The 19598-nt window shown below is 43.8% G+C and overlaps 1 protein-coding gene across 1 annotated transcript in view; it reads left to right on the forward strand.

Moving 5' to 3' along the window:
* The window catches only part of LOC139379323 (chemokine-like protein TAFA-2), a 56496-nt gene that overhangs the window by 24929 nt on the left and 11969 nt on the right, over positions 1–19598 (forward strand). The window contains exon 2 of the mRNA XM_071122127.1: positions 18860–18963. Within this exon, the coding sequence (XP_070978228.1) occupies positions 18861–18963 (103 nt within the window). The 5' untranslated portion in view covers position 18860. The remainder of the gene's footprint in view (positions 1–18859; positions 18964–19598) is intronic.

Consider the following 19598-nt stretch of genomic DNA (forward strand, 5'->3'; position numbering starts at 1 on the left):
GATTCCATAAGTAGAGATGGAGTACTTCATCGTGGTCTTGAGAGGCAGCAGGGCAGATTTGGTTAGATGTATTTCATAACTTGAGCTGAATTTGTCTATGATCTTCAAAGTCTTTGGGGGGGACTGAGAGACATTGTCTAAGTAAGATATTGTCTGCGTATAATGAGATGACGGGATCTGTAGAATTGAGTGATTAGTGTAATTTATTTTGATTGTCGAATTGCCTGGGCCAGGGGCTCCATAGACAATAAAAATAGCAGAGTTGAGATGGGATCACTTTGCCTGCTACTTCTAGTTATTCTGAATGGAACAGAGCAGGTATTGCCTGTTATTACTATGGCTGAGGGGTTGGCATATAATATTTTAATGAAATTGAAGCCAAGTGCAACCAAATTTTAGTCTATCAAAAGCTTTTTCTGTGTTCACATTTCTGTGCATCACATGGCGAATCAACACACTCCCTGGGTAAATGTCAACCCGGGTCCTAACGAGATCTGGGACCACAGCGGGGCCCACACTAGCACGGACGCTTCACTCATGCTCTCATTTGCATTCTACCGGGGTGACTGTACCAGAAATGATTCCACAGGAGAGAGAGAGGAGGAGGGAGGGAACGAGAGAGAGAAAGTGAGAGAGGTGGAGGAGGAGGAGGAGGAAGAAACTGAGGAGTTCAAAGCCACGTCTTTGGCCCTGTAGTACCCTGTCAACCCGGGCACACTTCCTGAATGTCAGAATACGGCAGACTTGAGGGGAAGAGAAAGAAATCCAATCATACCAGTATGCACGTACATGCCGTGAATGCATAAAAACAAGGCTTCTTGTTGCTAAGCCAATGGCACAAGCCAGTAGACTCCAAGCTCTTGTTGGTTGTTATGGTTGCAGGCAGGGACTCTAGTCTAGGTCACATGAATCATTTAGCAATGAAGAAGTTTGTCACTCATTAATCAAGAGAAGGCGGTTCATGCAGGAAACCAGAGTGATAGTTTCAGCTGATATTGCACCAATTACATTCATCACTACCTGCTGCCCACAAGCCATACGCTGGAGTTTAGAGGTGCCATGCTGTTGCTTTAACATGCATTACTCGCTATGCATGTCTGTTTTCTGTTATCCCACCAGCAGACCAGCCTCCACCTGTTTGGTTCTGCTTTTTCTTCAGTCAGAGGGATTTGTATAGTATACCTTGCTCACTGCCTGTAAATATCATTATCTTAACATGATGCATGCTTTATTGTACATTGTCAGTCCCTAAAGGGTCACACATTGTGGCAACATGCAGGATGTTGGGCAATACCACATACTGTACACACCAGGGATCATCAACTAGATTCAGCTGTGGGCAGATGTATTTTCTTGAGCGGATGGTCGGGGGGCCGGAATAGAGTTACAAATCATTTGTAGACTGCAAATTGACCTCAAGAAGCCCAAACAGATATAATATTTGACTAAAACATAATAATTTCAAACCTTGCTTACATGTATACGATCACGTGTCTTCCTATTATGCATGGAAATACTTGAAATAGATTTCCTGAATAAAAATCACTTGGAGCTTTCCTGTTGTTTTTAGTCAGTTTTATTTTTTAGCTTAATTTTCTAAAAAAAAACTTGGGGAGGCAAACAAAATCCCCCACAGGTGCCAATTGGGGAACCCTGATGTACACTCTTGGAAAAATGGGTTCCAAAAGGGTTCTTCGGCTGCCCCCATAGGATAACCCTTTCTGATTCCAGGTAGAACCCTTTTGGGTTCCATGTAGAACCCTCTGGGAATTGTTGTATATACATGGAACCCAAAAGGCTTCTATCTGGAACCAAAAAATATTCTTGAAAGGGTTCTCGTAAGGGAACAGCCGAACAAACCTTTTAGGTTCTAGATAGCACCTTTTCTTCTAAGACTGTAGTTGATAATTGAGTGTTAGCCTAATTGGATTTCTTGTAAACTACAGAGTGAGCGAAATCAGACAAACTGCTGTAAATCTGTTTCAAGTGTGTCCCATCACGTGTCAAGTGTTGTTTCAAGCTACTTATCTGCAGTTAATGACAAAGTCAACTCAATGTGTGCCTATAGCAGATAAATCTATATTGGATGGTCGTTCAATCTCAGTAGTTGTCAAGGACAGGGCTTCACCTTCTGTCCATGCATCAGGCTTTTCCCCTCACTATCAGTCTGCTTTTTAAACAGCAAATCCATAATCCTATCAATAAGCTGCAAAAGGGTGGCAAAAAAGGTGGGTTCCTGTTTATTAAAGGTTGTGAAAAATGTAGGCCTATTATGGGGTCTTTGCAGTATACAGTGTGTGAAGGACATTATTTCAGTGTAGCTTGATTGTATTTTCTTCCGAAGGCTGATTCAGTCCCCTATTAGGTTCATCAGTATTATATTATGTTCATATGCCAGTCCTCTATGCTCATATGTATTTCCTAGGCCATGCTGTTATAGAACTACCCAGACAGTGCCACACTCCACCAATTTGCAGCAGTTTTCTGAGGTGTCAGTTTTTCACACCAGACTTTACTTAAAGGCACAAGATCAGACACATACTCAGCAGCATCTGCTCAGCGATGCATTTTTCTGTTCTGTGTGTGTGTGTTGAGATGACACAAGGGGAAATAGTGTGTTCAACACATTCTTATTCAGAAAAGGCAAACAATTAATCAGAAGTCCTTCTCCAAAGAAATAGGCTTATTTTTTTGAACCTATTGTTTGAAATTACGGCAGATAGATGTTTTTTATTAGAATCTTAATATTGTGGGCTATAGGCTATACATTCATAAGCTGTCAGGACAATTGTACCCTGCACCACTATCCAGCATGCATTTGGAAAAAGGGGCAATTTGGTTAGGATCATACAGTACATCACAGTGTATATCCGGGCCCAATTGTTCATCATGGAAATGTGAGCTGAACAGTTGATATACTTAGATTTTTCTCTTGTAATTCTTCAGCCTGTCCCTCACAGCCCTCTGACTATGTAGGCTACCACAGAGGGCTCTCAGACAACAGTTCCTACTCAGGCTTGAGTTTTGTAGCTTAATGATGCCCCCTAGTCATGGCTTTGTGTCCACTGGTGGCTTTGGAGAGTGACTGCCACTTCCAACAACGCATCAACTTCTGTATGCCTTACAAACCAGACAATCATTTTGGGGTCTCAAAACATTCCCTGAATGTAGGCATTAGGCTCAACATTTTTTCTCAGTGTCCAAGTGTCTAACTTTGGGTTCTTGTCAAGTCAAGATCACTTTCTCTGGCAAAAAGCAAGCCAAGATCTACCGCTCAGGTAATAAAAAAAAACATGACTGACGTAAAAAATATGAGCCTATGCAACATTAACGTAATACAAACAGTTCTGTAGGAATGAGGTTTACCACTGGGCACAGACATCAATTCAACATCTGTTCCATGTTGGTGGAAACAATGTAGATTCAACCAGTGTGTGCCCAGTGGGATGTGCAATAGGTTTAATACAATATCAAAGTATATTGGCTATGCTTGGCCTGACAATATTGTTAATCTCAGACCATATTCTATTTAAAAACTCAGGCTTTGACAACGAAATAGGCCTAGATCAGTTGTTGGATCAATTTCAAGGTACAGCTGAGCATAAATTGAAGTAATTTGCTGATCATTTTAATTTAATTTTACTGGACTGATGGTTTCTGCAAATTATTAGAGGAGGGAGGGAGAGAGCAGTAGATGGTCTTACCTCTCACAGTCCCTGCTCTCTCCTTTCCTCCGGTGAGACCAGAGAGAGGGGACACCGTCTTTCACCTGATGGCGAAACTCGAGTCGCACTGCATTATTTCTGCCTCATGCACAAATTCATGTTGTTCCTATGACCAGAGAAAGTGAAATATTATTTTATATTAAAATAGACACTACAGGCTGCTGATAATAAAAACGCAGGGCTATCTATACACTCGGATACTCATTCATTGCAGCTGCAACGCGAGTGGAAGTAGGGAAAAGAGCGTTTTATGTTTTGTTAGTATGTTGACTAAAAACAGTGTTGACAGTGCTGAATAAAAACTTAAACATGAACCCCCTCATAAAAACACCAGCTCTTCTGTATTCTTTGACAGTCTCTCTCTGGTCATGGTTTTTAAAATGATGAAATCTCACATAGGCTTGTATCAAACTTTACTGTGGGGTCGTGGAAACTGTAGGTAGGCACGGTGATTTGAGCTATCCGATTGGCCAGCACAGTAGGTGCACTTGATTTAGCCACAGCTCTCCTGGTCCACCGGGTAGGCGGAGTTTGTCCTTTCAGACCAATGCACAGCAGGGATTCTGAATCAAGTGCACCAACCGCCAGCAGTGCAAGACGAAGAAAGCTCAAGGCTTTATTGTTGGCTTTTCAAAAGAAATGTTTGGGGATCGACTAGAAATGCCTTGAAGATGGACCGGTTGGTGACCACTGGTCTAGAATGGTTCAGAGAACCATGGCACTGCACTATAGGGTGGTGGAACCTGTAGGACATATATGCTCCAAACAGCATGTCTAAGTCACTTTCAGGTTCATTTACTGTAAATCATGTTTTAAATTAGTCCTATTAGAACATTCTAGAAACAGGCCACAAATAGATAAACAGCCTGGTCATTGCTCATCCATCAAAGATGGCTGCCGTTGCTCTGTATTTTATGCTCTCCTTAAACAGTGGCACGTCACAAGAATTAATAAGTGATGTCCCACACAGAAGTAAGTTTAGCCATTTGGAGGTTTGCTCCAGTTTTTATTTCGGGGGGGGGGGGGGGGGTGGACGTGTTCTGAGTGATAGTAATGAGCTCCTGGAGACAGGCTCGGCGTGCTTCCCGTCGACACGGCAACCAATTATCGGCCCGCACCTGTCCAACTTGGTCGCAGCTGTACGGAACAGTGAAGTAGTCAGGCTGTATGCTCCAGTCCCTCCCGACAGAGCAGCGAGCATCGAGCACTGCTTCCAGTTTTCTATTCCTGGTTGTAATGAGGGCGGAGCCTGTTCTGATCCACAGCCATCAGCGATCAGCTCTCCATTTGAGTGTCAGAGCCCATCACATTCCCCATCTTGTCTTTCTACCCACCCAACCACCCATCTACTGAGGCTGCTAGTGTTTGTCTCTGATGTCGACTCAGACTAGAGTAAGCTGCTTTTGCTTTCAACAAGCTGTGTGTGTGAGTCTTAAATACTGTGCACACAATAGAAGCTACAGCTGGCTGAGTAAAAAAAAAAAATGATACAAACTACAACCTGTTAACATCTAAGTATCATGTCGATAAATGTATTTAATGGTGCAAGGAATTGTTTGCAGACGCTCACTGTTACACGCCACACAAATGTCCATTATCACCCCCCCCCCCCCCCCCCCCCTTGATAACTAATACATTTAAATGACATGCATTTCCAGAATGGTGGATATGGATTGTGTCTCTGGGTCACATGGCCTGTATTTTGAATAAGAGAAAATAAAATGTATTTCTTAAATGGCAGATTTCATATTTTAGCATTCATTGTCACATTTTACTTTTCTCTGCACAAAGAGAGCCCTGGCCACCATGTTCCTAATCATTTAAATCCACATGCAATCTCACTCAGCCATCTTATCCAGGCCTGGCCATCCATTAGCTACTTCTCATTTCAGGGAGAAGCTGCAGTCCCATTAGTTCTGCCATGCTCAGCTACATTTCCATATCGTTCCATTTCAGCATTTTCAGCCCAGAAAATGAGAAAAGTTGCGGATTAATTCCAACTAATCCTCATTTTTCTATTGCCTTTAATTACTTGTTCTGGCCTCTGACATTCTGAATGGTCTCCTGCAATAACTTGACTTAGACGCATTTCCCATTGTGACTTTAAGAAATGTTTGCTTCTGTTTTTGCTTCTCTCTGTCTCTCCCTCTCTCTCTGTGTCTCTCTCTGTGTCTCTCTGTGTCTCCCTCTCTCTCTGTGTCTCTCTCCGTGTCTCTGTTTGTCTCTTTCCGTCTCCGTCTCTCTCCCTCTCTCTTTCTGTTTGTGTGTGTGTGGTCTCCTATAGTTTGGTAATGAGTGACACCTTGTTCTGGTGGATCCTCACTTGAGATGACTAGCTAGGCAGGTCATTTTTCATTTCTGGACCATTTTCATAAAGGTTTTAGACAGCTGTTGTGGACTGTGAACTGATGCTTGTCCAAGTGGTCTACTTAATGATCCCTTAATGTTACATTCAAGCTCTGTAAGAGTCTTCTGTCAATGTCTATGGCAACATAACCTTTGCGAGCCACTTGCATAGTACTGCAATGCAATGCCAGACACCTGCTAAAAGGACAAAATTCTAACATGCCACATCATCTGTGTAGAATCCATGTACACATTTTTTCATAGTGAGTCATCAAGGAGTTGGAACAAGGCAATGGGCAAGTGTGTGTGACTCCTCTGGGCCACCACAGTGTTGTGATACCCCCCTTGACAGCACACGAGTCACCGTGGCCATCCAAGCAGAGCGGCCGTTTATGCCCCTTTGCGTTCAAAGGAGGCCCCAACGAAACGCGCTGATGAAAGTAATCTAATACCACAAATTAGCCTGTCGCTTAGGCCGGATTATATCCCCCGCGAGAGTACGAGCTCAAATAACTTCTGCTTCGTTGTTCCAGGATGTAAACGGGAGAAAAAGAGAGGGAAGGGGAAGAGGGAGAGAGGGAGGGGGTAGAGTGAGGGATGAGAGGAGAGGGAGAGAGGCAGATGGAGAGGGAGAGAGGAGAGAGGCGAGATGGAGATGGAGAGAGGGAGAGAGGAGGGGGAGGAGAGGGATAGAGGTGAGATGGAGAGGGAGGGGGAGAGAGGAGGGGAGTGAGGAGAGTGAGGAAGGAGAGGGAGAAAGGCAAGATGGAGAGGGAGAGGGGAGAGAGGAGGGGGAGAAAGGAGAGGGAGAGAGGTGAGCTGGAGATGGGGAGAGGGAGAGGGAGACAAGCGAGATGGAGATGGGTAGAAGGAGAGAGGAGGGAGAGGAGAGGGAGAGAGGTGAGATGGAGAGGGAAAGGGGAGAGGAGAGAGGAGGAGGAGGGGGAGAGAGGAAGGAGAGAGGAGGGGAGTGGGAGAGAGGAAGGAGAGAGGAGGGGAGGGGAGAGAGGAGAGTGAGGAAGGAGAGGGAGAGAGGCGAGATGGAGAGGGAGAGGGTTAGAGAGGAGGGGGAGAAAGGAGAGGGAGAGAGGTGAGCTGGAGATGGGGAGAGGGAGAGGGAGACAGGCGAGAGGGAGATGGGGAGAAGGAGAGAAGAGGGAGAGGAGAGGGAGAGAGGTGAGATGGAGAGGGAGAGGGGAGAGGATAGAGGAGGAGGAGAAAGGAGAGGGAGAGAGGTGAGCTGGAGATGGGGAGAGGGAGAGGGAGACAGGCGAGATGGAGATGGGGAGAAGGAGAGAGGAGGGAGAGGAGAGGGAGAGAGGTGAGATGGAGAGGGAGAGGGGAGAGGAGAGAGGAGGAGGAGGGGGAGAGAGGAAGGAGAGAGGAGGGGAGTGGGAGAGAGGGAGGAGAGAGGAGAGTGAGGAAGGAGAGGGAGAGAGGCGAGATGGAGATGGGGAGAGGGAGAGAGGAGGAGAGGGAGAGAGGTGAGATGGAGAGAGAAGGGGGAGACGGAGAGAGGTGAGATGGAAAGAGGATGGCAGGGGGAGAGAGGAGAGAGAGGGGGAGAGGGGGGAGGGAGGGGGAGAGAGAGGAGGGGAGGGGAGAGAGGAGAGAGGAGAGGGAGAAAGGAGAGGGAGAGAGAAGCGAGATGGAGAGTGAGGGAGAGGAGGGAGAGAGGAGAGGGAGGGAAGGAGAAGAGAGGAAGGGGGAGAGAGGAGAGGGAGAGTGAGGGAGAAAGGTGAGATGGAGATAGAGGAGAGGGAGGGAGGAGAGAGGGAGAGAGGAGAGTGAGGAAGGAGAGGGAGAGAGGCAAGATGGAGATTAGGAGGGAGGGAGGGAGGGAGGCGAGATGGAGATGGAGATGGAGAGGAGAGGGAGGAGATAGAGGAGATAGAGGAGAGGAGGGAGAGAGGAGGGGTAGAGAAGGAAGAAAAAAGTGTACCATTTCATTTTAATCCGCTCAATCACTCTCTGTGTAATTTAAAAAAAAAAAATTGTCACCTCTCTCCTTCACCCCCCATTAAAATAAGGCCTGCCTGTTTCATTTGAACACACCCTGATCCCCTTCTGGACTTCGAGGAGCCTCCCTCGCTAATCTAAATCAATGCCTGGTTGGCCCCAGCCACCCACTCCACCCCTATGCCTACGTAGCTGTGCTGACATGTGAATGAGGCTGACATGAGTGAGAGAAAGAGAAAGAGAATGAAAGGTGTTGTTAATTCATGGCCTGCTCTGGCATAGCTTGTCATAGGCTGTGCATTTGGAATGGTCAGTGGCACTGACCTACAAATTATCACTGAAGAAAGGTTTTGAAGCCTGGTTTTGATAAGCTGTCAGGGTCACACACGCACACACACACATGGTTCTATTCTGGGGAAGGGCTGCTCACCTTGGCTCTCGCGCCTATCAGTCTTAACTTGAACCTCTGAACAAATGGTGCTTCAGCTTCAATGGGGGAAAGAAGGAGCCATTGAAACATTGCTCCACAAGGTCTCTCCACTTGCAGGCAGGCAAGGACAGCAGAACAGAAATCTCCAGTCACTCTTTTGAATAGCATCTCCAATAGCTACAGTTACAATTACGCTACTGTATATAACATCAGATGAAGACAGCAACTCTTCTATAGAATCATGTCAGGCTAATCACCGGCTTGATCATGCACATGATCTTGATGAATGATAATGATATGATGACATTTGCTGCAAGGTGTTTCTATTGCAACTGAGGTACTGTAAAATCACAGATGAGGTTCTGTAAAATCACACCTAACGGTTCTTGGACAGCTTGACAATGTGGCAGGCAGGGTCCTTTACAACACCTTTTTATACAGTTAATCCGTCACCAATGTAGTCGGTACAGAGAGCATAATAAAGCCCTACCATTGTCTTAGAAATTCATACATCTTGAATACTTGAAATGAAAACTTCAGTACCAAACAACATACAGTACTACCCATTATTTGCTGTGCATCATTTCCCCATCCCTGGCTACGGTTTACTGCGCAATAAAGCAACATATTCAGTTCCATGTTTTCCAGGAAGTGATATATTACAGCTTCAGTTACAAAGTTATTAAGAGTCGGGTGCAGAGTGCTCAGACGATAATTGGCTAACAGGTAGAACAGTCAGTCTCTGTGGCTAATTAAAGGCATTAAATAATCACCTGTCTCTTCTCGCCTGTCCTTGGTACAGAAATGAGAAGTTTCATCAAGCCTCCTAAAAATAGAGCGCTCCCTCGCTCTGACGCCTCACTTTTCACCTTCTCTTTCTCATCAAAGAGGAGCTCAGCGCGCCCGAGCACGGCTTAGACACTCTATTCATGTTTCCTCTCGCTTATTGGCTTCCGTTAATCCGAGGTAGGAATTTTTGGTTTCCGATCACACCAAGTTAGGCTAAGAAAATTGAGCCTGTGACTTTGAATGCGGGATGCGGCCCCCGGGGGGGATACATTGTGTCGTTATTTAACGGTACAATATCTTAACTTTAAAGGCCCAGTGCAGTCAAAAATGTGATTTATATATATTTTCACATTATGAAGTTGAAATAATGCTGTGAAAATGATGATTAAGGACCCTTTAGTGTAATAGCTATTTGGAAAGAGCGGCTGAGATTTGTCTGTTTTGGTGGGATGGAGTTTGGCTTGCCTGCTGTCATCAAATTAGTTAATAGACCAATAAGAAAGAGAGTTCCACACAATTCTGCCAATAACAGCTAGTTTTTAGTTTTCCCCTCCCCACTCAGAATTCTCTCAGACTCTCTCAGCAAAATTATTGCTTGAGAAACTGCTCTTTGCTAAGCAATTTGTATTTATTTTTGACGATTTTAATGAAAACAATCACAGTAAGGGACCTAATTGTTACCCAGAAATGATCTGAAATTGAGGTAAAAAATTGCTGCACTGGACCTTTAAAGGGAATGTCGTTTTACTCACAACAGATGGAGTCTGAGGTAACAACTGCCAAGCCCATGAACACAACTCTACTATGACATATAAACAAAGTCAGTGCATTAACACTGGTGAAATATGTCATCCCGAGGTTTCTGGAACTAAATTAGTTCTCAGCTCTCCTGTCCGATCACACCAACAGCTCCTTAAATTACATGTTTGTTTAAACCAAATTACTGCTACAGGTGTGAATGTGCCTCAGCATCTGTGTACCTGCCAGCTCTCCCAAGGGTCTCGATTGAAGGTCACTTTCCCTAGTAGGCAAAGTTGGAGGTGTCGTTATCATGACAGTTCCTGGTTGCAATGATGTCATAACGACAGTTTTTTGTTATAAGGACGTCATGATTGAAAACAAGAGGGGTGTTCAGGTTTCTTATTTGTCCCAAATTAGCGTCCTAGCTGCATCACCCACTTGGATGCTACAAAACAATGGTGGTGGATCAGGAACGGTACCCTTTACTGTGTCCTTTACGAGCCCCATCTTGTAATTGCAGATAACAGGTCACATTTCATTGTCTTTTGTTCTAAGAATAATCAATGTAACCCCTGTCTTGTGGTGATTCTGTTGGGCTGCGTTGATTCCCATATGGTGGTTAAGTGTTTGTGAAAAGCGGCCTACCTTAAAAGGTCAGACCACTTGGCACCCTCGGTTTGTTTTATATGTTGCTACTGCACCTCAAGCAAATACTGGGGGAAAACACTCCGAAGCCTAGGTGGTTCTATACAAGAATAAATTACAGTGTTTTGGTGTCTAATGCTAGCACACAGCATGTGTAGACATAGCCTACATACACGCATGCGCACGCATGCACGCGCAAACGCACACATATACACACCCACGGCCTCACACACTCCTCACATGGCCACGTGCACACTCCCGCACACACACCTTCCGTAACAATCTGCATCATTCACCATGATTGGATAATTCAAGAGGCTCTCCGTTTTCGACATGTTGTCAAGTGCCAGATCTTTGAAGTCATTTGCTCCCTGCTGAACAGCTAGGACCTATTCACCCTGCAGCACTAAGGCATAATGTGGTGCCACTTCTCTATGGAAGCATCCCAAAATGGCACCCTAGTCCCTACATGGTGCACTACTTTTGACAAGAGCCCTATGTAATATAGGCCTATAGGGGGATAGGATACCATTTGGGACGTAGCCTATGTTCCCTACACAATACACTGTTTTCTTTCTGTAGCATCGTCTTCTGGGGTTAGGTTGTAAAGGGATGGAAACATTGCTTTAAAAAATATTGCACATGAATATTTCAAAAGGCTGCCTTAGCATGTCAATAGTCATAAAGAGTGTTGCACTTCTGAAGAGAGAATGGTAAAGAGTGACGAGAGGGGAAATATGCTGCATACACTTAGGGAAGGCATCCAACATCATACCCTCATCTATTCACATTCATGATACATGTTATTGTAATAGTGTAATTCATACTGCGGTCATAAATAGATGACAAAAGCATAATAAAGCAATATGATTAAACATAAAGAATAATATAAAGATGAGAAAAAATGCCAAATCAAACCAATACATTTTATGACAGACACTGAAGACAGTGGTGATGTGTGGTTAGATAAAAGGACCCAAATATGTCAAGGCTCCAACTCTTTGAGACTGGTGGAGACCAGTGTCTGAATTGCACAGGAAGTGACTATCTGGCGTGATAATCTATCTCCACAATTTGGTTGTATTCTAACGTGTCTGTTTGCGCAGACAGCGCCAGCCTGGGTGGCGGTGTGGATGCTGCATATAAATAACACAAACCTCATCAGGTCATTACTAGTACAGGCAGGTGATGCACACTTCCTCTGCGGATGAGACAAAGGTCACCCACAACAATAATCACCACTTCATCAATATCAGCTGTGCACGTAAGAAATGTCCCGTGGAGGTAGGCCTAATGTGGTGTTGTGTGTTGATGAGAGAGAAAAAAAGTAAGTAATATTACCATTGTTATCAAGTTTGACAAGACCAATATGCGTTAAAGGGGCGGCAGGGTAGCCTAGTGGTTAGAGCGTTGGACTAGTAACCGGAAGGTTGCAAGTTCAAACCCCCGAGCTGACAAGGTACAAATCTGTCGTTCTGCCCCTAAACAAGGCCCACTGTTCCTAGGCTGTCATTGAAAATAAGAATTTGTTCTTAATTGACTTGCCTAGTTAAATTAAAGGAAACTAGATCTTGCTGGGTTCTTTACATTTATTTCAGTCGCATCAATCAAGAAGACAAACTTAATAGAACGTACAAAAGGGCCTAACTAGTGAATGTAAGAAACAGAACTCAAAGACGTTATTTCATAGTCCCCTATATTCGTCTCTCTCTGATCAATCGGTTTCATGTGGAAGTCATTATTGGGTAGCAGTCAAGGAGCCCATCCTGTATGACTACTTCCCTTCATTAAAGGAAACACTCAAAAGATGCCCTTACTACTAAAATGTTTAGACTACATTCATTCATAATTCATAAAGCCTCGGCTAAGAGAGCAATTACGGTTCATTCCAAAATAGACCATTGTACTATGACCTCATAACTCATAGGAGAAGGAAGTGGGAAAAGGAGAGCAAGAGAGGCAGCCATCCAATCCATTGGTGTGAATGCACTGGTTTCTCCTGATTGGTGCCAGAGTGAACTTGATGGGAAACGGATTGAAATATCACACTGGCACCCATACACCTGTCTGAGGCGGGGTTGAATGTTGCAGCCTGCTACGTTTATGAGCTTGCCCTCTCAAATGGCTTCACATCTCCGATGTGTGATTACGGAAGGTGTCATTACGGAAGGTCATTATGACGGTTACCACTTTGGAAAGGGCACTCAGCATTGGTGTCTGGTAACAAGTGAACACTTGGAAGTGAAAACTTTTGAAAGGGTTCCAAACTGAAGTCAGGTCATGCATTTAGGGGTCCCTACATTTTCATGTCAGTTACTTACAGTTTTTTGGGAAGCTTCTACATGTTGTTTGTGTTTTTTTTTATCTCTTCCGGACATGCATTGCAATTTCCATTAGCCAGAGTGACCCGGTTAGCTCAAGATAGACATTGAACCAGAGAATATTTTGTGACAGGGTTTGGTCATTTTGTTGATAGTTTCGACCTAAAAATCACAGACTGTTATGACTGGTGTCACGTCTCGTTTACATTCACATTAAAGCAGGATCATGAAAAGTGTTTGGTGTGACAGAGGGGGAAAAGCATTACTTTCGCTTCATACTGTCAGTGGAGAACATCTGTGTAGCAGAGATGCTTGTTCTGTGACCGTGCAATCGGCCCACTGCAGCTGTCCGAGGTGACAGTCCCTGTCACGGTGGAAGAAAAGAGAGAAAGAGAGGGGGGGGGGGGGGGGGGGGGAGGGGGAGTGAGAGAGAGAGACGAGAGAGATAATCCCTGTATCAAATCCAGCTCCAGAGACAGAGAGGAAAGTCCAGGTTTTTGCAGTTTAACGATTTCACTCGCTTGCCTGCCAATCTCCCCATCCACAGCTTTGTGTGTCTCCCACGCCACCCTCTCCCTCACTTTATTACACTGAGGCTTTTATCATATGTTGGGCCATGTCTATAGGAATAAAAGCCCATGTTTGTTCGCCGAATGTGTCAGGGCTCTTTGTTGTTATGGCCTCACAAATCCCTCTGTCGGTTACTGTGGGTCGTCTCAAAGAGGTTAGCACAGCACAGTGGCGTAGGAACAGCTTTCATCATGCGTGGCTTAACTGTGTAATAGCTTTGCAACTTCAGCAGATCTTACTTACTATAATGACTCCACCATTACAGTACCATCAGAGTCTCCTCTCCTGTATGGCCTCTGTCTTTGCTAATAGGGCCCTTACTTTTTTCCACTATGTAAATACAGATGTAGGATCTTAATTTGATCTCCCTGTTGCAGGAGAACTGTCCTGCAATACAGGAAATGTAAATCTTGTCATGTATTTGAGGTATAAAAAGGCTTCTGAAGATAGTAATTTCCACTATGAAATGTATCAAGCCCCCAAAAAATGTCCATTCATTATAATCCACATAATAATTCACATTTCCAGTTGCCGCAGGATTATTTTCCTGCTATTGCAAACTGGCTCAAATTAAGATCCTACGTCTGTAAGTCTTGATGAATAAATGTCTTCCCTTCCTGAGTTCTTTTCTCTTTACAGTATGTATGTAGGCCAAGGTCGATGGAGTCTTTTGTCCACATTATGAAACCTATTATAGATTGGTCCTTCAAGGCTGGGATATGAGTGACATATGTGTTACGCGGCAAAATATTTTTAGGTTTAACAAATAGGACAGAATGATTTGACATGTATCCCGTTGATACAGTCTGTCTTCACAAGGGAATACAGCTTTTCCGCGATCTGTTCCCCTTGGCAAACGTGGTCTTAGATTTCAGCCCCGCTCTTAAATTATTGAATCTCAAGTTTCTTAAAAAGTAACCTAGTTATGCTATCCATCCCTGACAAAAGTTCTAGAACTTGCAGCAGCATGACCCGTTGGCTGTGAGAACACTCCATCGCTCGTCTTTGTTCTTGTATCAGCCTGAATAGACTTACTGATGCAAACACTCACTCTGGGTTGAAAGAGATCTTGGTATGTTGCCCTGCCTGTAGAGTGCCAGCATCTCGCTTTTACCTCAGGTCAGAATCCATCAGTCTGTCCATGGGGAAGGCTGACCTACGACCTTCTCCTCACCACAACGGCACAGGGGGAACTTATCAAAGTCTGTGAACACGACCTCGCTCTCCACAGATCAGCCAAGGAGCTCGGCAGAATCGAGTAATGATTTTGGGGAATAGGCTAACATTCAGTGGAAGGCTGACCATAACCCCTCAGGAAACTAAAAAGATTTTGCATGGGTCCTGAGATCCTCAAAAGGTTCTATAGCTGCAACATCGAGAGCATGGTTGCATCACTGCCTAGTTCGGCAATTGCTCGGCCTCCGACCGCAAGGCACTACAGAGGGTAGTGCGTATGGCCCAGTACATCACTGAGGCTAAGCTGCCTGCCATCCAGGACCACTACACCAGGCGGTGTCAGAGGAAGGCCCTAAAAGTTGTCAAAGACCCCAGTCACAGACTGTTCTCTCTACTACTGCATGGCAAGCGGTACCGGAGTGCCAAGTGTAGGACAAAAAGGCTTCTCGTCAGTTTTTACCCCCAAGCCATAAGACTCCTGAACAGGTAATTAAATGACTAGCGGACTATTTGCATTGTGTGCCCCCCCCAACCCCTCTTTCACGCTGCTGCTACTCTCCTTTTATCATATATGCACAGTCATTTTAACTATACATTCATGTACATATGTACATACTACCTCAATTGGCCCGACCAACCAGTGCTCCCGCACATTAGCTAACCGGACTGTCTGCATTGTGTCCCGCCACCCACCAACTCCTCTTTACGCTACTGCTAATCTCTGTTCATCATATATGCATAGTCACTTGAACCATATCTACATGTACATACTACCTCAAGCTACCTACCTAACCGGTGTCTGAATGTAGCCTCACTACTTTTATAGCCTCGCTACTGTATATGACCTCGCTACTGTTTTTCACTTTCTTTTAACTGTTGTTTTTATTTCTTTACCTACCTATTGTTCACCTAATACATTTTTTTGCACTATTGGTTAGAGCCTGTAAGTAAGCATTTCACTGTAAGGTCTAAACCTGTTGTATTCGGCGCACATGACAAATAAACTTTGATTTGATTTGATTTGAACCACATGCTGACATAATGACCTGTTGGAACCACAGTGAGGACCAGCCTCGTAAGCAGTCCATCGTAGCTTGTGGATAGGAATGAATCACATGGTCTTCATCCAATCACAGTTGGCCTATTTAGTAATACTACTCAGTCTAACCAATAATTGTACTCCAGAGTGTTTGGTGTTATGTGGCAAACACTCAGTTCACAGCTAGAAGTGGCAATGTTCTCATATCAAAGCCATGCATTATGACACAGTTTCAGATATTTATCAAGAATATAGTAATTAACATGAATATGTGCAAAAACAGCATAATTACATAATTCTGTCATATTTGCATTAGTAATCGTTGGCGCTCAATGAAGACACATGTTATTGCTGGTCATTAAACAGTAACAGCATTTAACATCCAACACCTGACTTTATGAAAACCTGCTAAATATAGATATTATTACATTAAATAGGTAATCATGCGTATTTACATTTTATTAATGCAATATAATATAGCCTTTTATACCTTTTATATTACAATTTAATTAAATCAAAATATACAGTCAATTCCCTTATTTTTCATTGCACTCACTTCCGCTAATTTTACATATAGATCAGCTGTGTATGCATGTTTTTTTCTGTGCGGGGAAACTATTTTTGAAGTGGTCCTTCGATAGCCAATGCAACCGCTCCCCTCTGCAAGGTCAAGTTGAGTCTTTTGAAAGCCTGAACATTGGTCTGTAACTATTCAATTTGTTTCAGAGAGCGAAGAAGTCAATAGAATAGGAAGGGGCATACGAACAGGAAAGGAAAAATGTTTCTTGCTTCATTCAGTTTTAAACGAATGCACCTTGTACTCTTGAAAGAAAATCAAATCCTCACTCCATAGGCCATACATCGAACAGCAGACCTTACTGCTACAGCGATATAAAGGGAGAAAAGTCCCATTCCAAATGAATTTGAACACAGATATCAATTAAGGCAAACCACTGAGGTGGCACAAGTGAACACTACTATGTTCTTCAAATTAACAATTTTAATAGAGGTATTGTATCGTTAATATCAGCGCACATCCATAGAGTAGAGGTAAAAGAAAAAGAAACTCATCCTCACAAACCATATTTTAATTATACAGTACATTTCTCTGTGGTTTATTCCTGTTTGGTTTGTTTTTGCTCTCCTCTAAACTTTTGTGTGATATTCGTGTTTTGTGCCTGCAGCAATCAGCGGCATACATTATGCATATTTCCTCTGGGTCTATTCTGTGACAAAGCCATGCATTAAACATGAAGTTGTATTTGAATAAAACACACAAATTAGAACTTGATGCTTGCACTTTGACACTATCTTAACTCGAAAATAAGTGTGAGTCTCCTCCTTTCTGTCTAAAACTACAGTACAATTAAAAATTGTAATTTCACACAATGGCGATGTGGAATACGGAGGTAACTCAAATCCCACGGCTTGAAGTGGGACTGTTATTATCTGCACCCTTTCATAGTTTCCCTTGCAATCAAAAGGCTTTTCAAGAATACTAATAATGCACAAAATGGTTATTTACTTCACAGACTTGTGCTTTCTCAGAGAAACCACTCATGTGAGGTAGTGGTATATGTGAGTGTTCAGGGAGGAGTGAAGATTTAGGAAGGGGATGAATAGTTTGCTAAATCAACACTTTCACTGATCCCTCATGATTATCGGAATAATTTTGAACAGTCAGTGAGCAAGGTGAAAAATGGGGTTGTTGACTAGAAAGAGGCTAATAATGTGTTTGTTTGTGCTGTGCATGGCTGATATACTGGCACAGTTATTCAGCGTCATAGTAACATTCACTTATTATGGGAGACGTGGAATGAACAGTACATTTGACAAATCTTTCATTGAAAAATGTAATCCTGTGCAAGGCCACAATGGCAGCTCAGTTCTATATTAGAGTGGTCAGACTTTTATATGTTTTATCGACCGGACATCTTTTAATCACTATTTCCGCACTCAAAGGCCGGCTCCCGTTTCATGATGGCAAAAATAAAATGAACTACATGAATAATCTGATAATCCCTGTGAGAGATACGCAATCTATATGTCAATGACCGAGGTGGAGAAAGACAAGGGATGGTGAAATAAAAGGGGTAGACAAAGCATGTAACTGTCTCTGCCTCGTGGCATCTGATACCTCGCCTCTTCCAGTAATTACTGCACCACTTGTGTCTTGTGTTTGAAATTTGATCATTTCCTGTCAAGGATAGCAAGCAATGCCAAATGATTTATGTATTCCGTCCCAATCTCAACCACACTTCATTAGGGAGAAAAGAGTGCAAGGCCCAGGGTAAGGCAGAAGGAATGGATTCATTCTGAGTAGAAGAACCCAGGATCTTCTCTCGTCTCCTCCCTGTGTGGAGCCACAGCCCACGGGCCTCTGCCCTACTGCCCTACTGAAATGGCAAGGGCCTGTGTGGGGGTGGCAGAGGGACTCACCTGCTCTGAGTGGCCCTTTGGCTCCGTCATAGAGAGAGTGAGAGAGAGAGAGTTAATTAGGAAATATGGTAGAGACGGAGGTAAAGCAAGTGAATGAAACTGGAGATGAGGGGATGGGCAGAAAAAGATAGAGAGGGAGAGTGCGATAGAGAGGGGGATAATGAAGGAGAAGGTGGAGATGAGTAGTTGGCTAGTGTGTAGGCTTCTGGTCAGCGGAGGTTGGCCTGATGCCAGATGCAATTTAAAGCGCATCTCCTACAACACTAGAGAAGACACTACTAGATGGACGCTTGTTGTGCCTATCTTGGAAGTGGATTTGAAAAGGCAGGAGCAGAATGAATGTGAACCATGGGACTTCAATAGTCAAATGTCTTCCTCTTTTCGCACTGATCCAAATAGACACGATTGGTGAAAGTAATATGGCAGAAACCAACGGGATGATTTTCTTTCACCTGTCCAGTTGTTACAGATCAACGTCGATGAATAATAGCTATGTGGAGAGAGGAAAACTCATAAGACCACTGAGTTGCAACGGTCATGTTTTGGATGACCTAAATGCCTAACGTGCGAGATGCTGAAGTAGACAATGAGATGCTTGTGTATAAGTGTATAACCATTGTTAAAACAAACTAAGTGTAGCCGTACATCTCTCTTCACCCTCTCTGTTTTTCTCTCGCAGGATGAGTGAGAGACACACACAGCAAGGAAGTAAAGGGGTTCTACTTCTAATGGTCTGCATGGTGACTCTGCTGGAGATGGCTAGACCAACAGAAGGTCACAGAGGTAAGGACAGTACGGTACACCTGTAAGAAGGGGCGTGTTATGATGAGCGTCTGTTGGCTGTCATGGACAAAGTGGAGCATGCGCATTGCATTTTTTTACGCTAATTTTGGCAGATGCCTACTGTATATGTACTGAGTGTACAAAACATTATGAACAGACTGACCAGGTGAAAGCTATGATCCCTTATTGATGTCACTTGTTAAATCCACTTCAATCAGTGTAGATGAAGGGGAGAAGACAGGTTAAAGAAGGATTTTCATGCCTTGAGACAATAGAGACATGAATTGTTTATGTGTGCCATTTAGAGGGTGAATGGGCAAGATAGAATATTTAAGTGCCTTTGAACGGGGTATGGTACTGTAGTAGGTGCCAGGCGGACCGATGGAATGCTTTCGACACCTTGTTGAGTCCATGCCTCAACTAATTTAGGCTGTTGTGAGAGCAAAAGGGGGTGCAACTACAGTCACATCATGCTAGTTTAGGTGATGTCTGATCTCTGAGCCTTCACATTATAATAACTTGTTATAGCCTATAGTAAGACAAGACAAGACGTGCCTAGACGTTTTATCTTAGGTCATAGATGATTCAATGCACCTGATGTTCCGTCGGTAAAGGATTGTGTGATAGGGATTAAA

This window comes from Oncorhynchus clarkii, chromosome 21 (genome assembly GCF_045791955.1).
Source record: "Oncorhynchus clarkii lewisi isolate Uvic-CL-2024 chromosome 21, UVic_Ocla_1.0, whole genome shotgun sequence".
In the NCBI taxonomy this organism is placed as follows: Eukaryota; Metazoa; Chordata; class Actinopteri; order Salmoniformes; family Salmonidae; genus Oncorhynchus; species Oncorhynchus clarkii.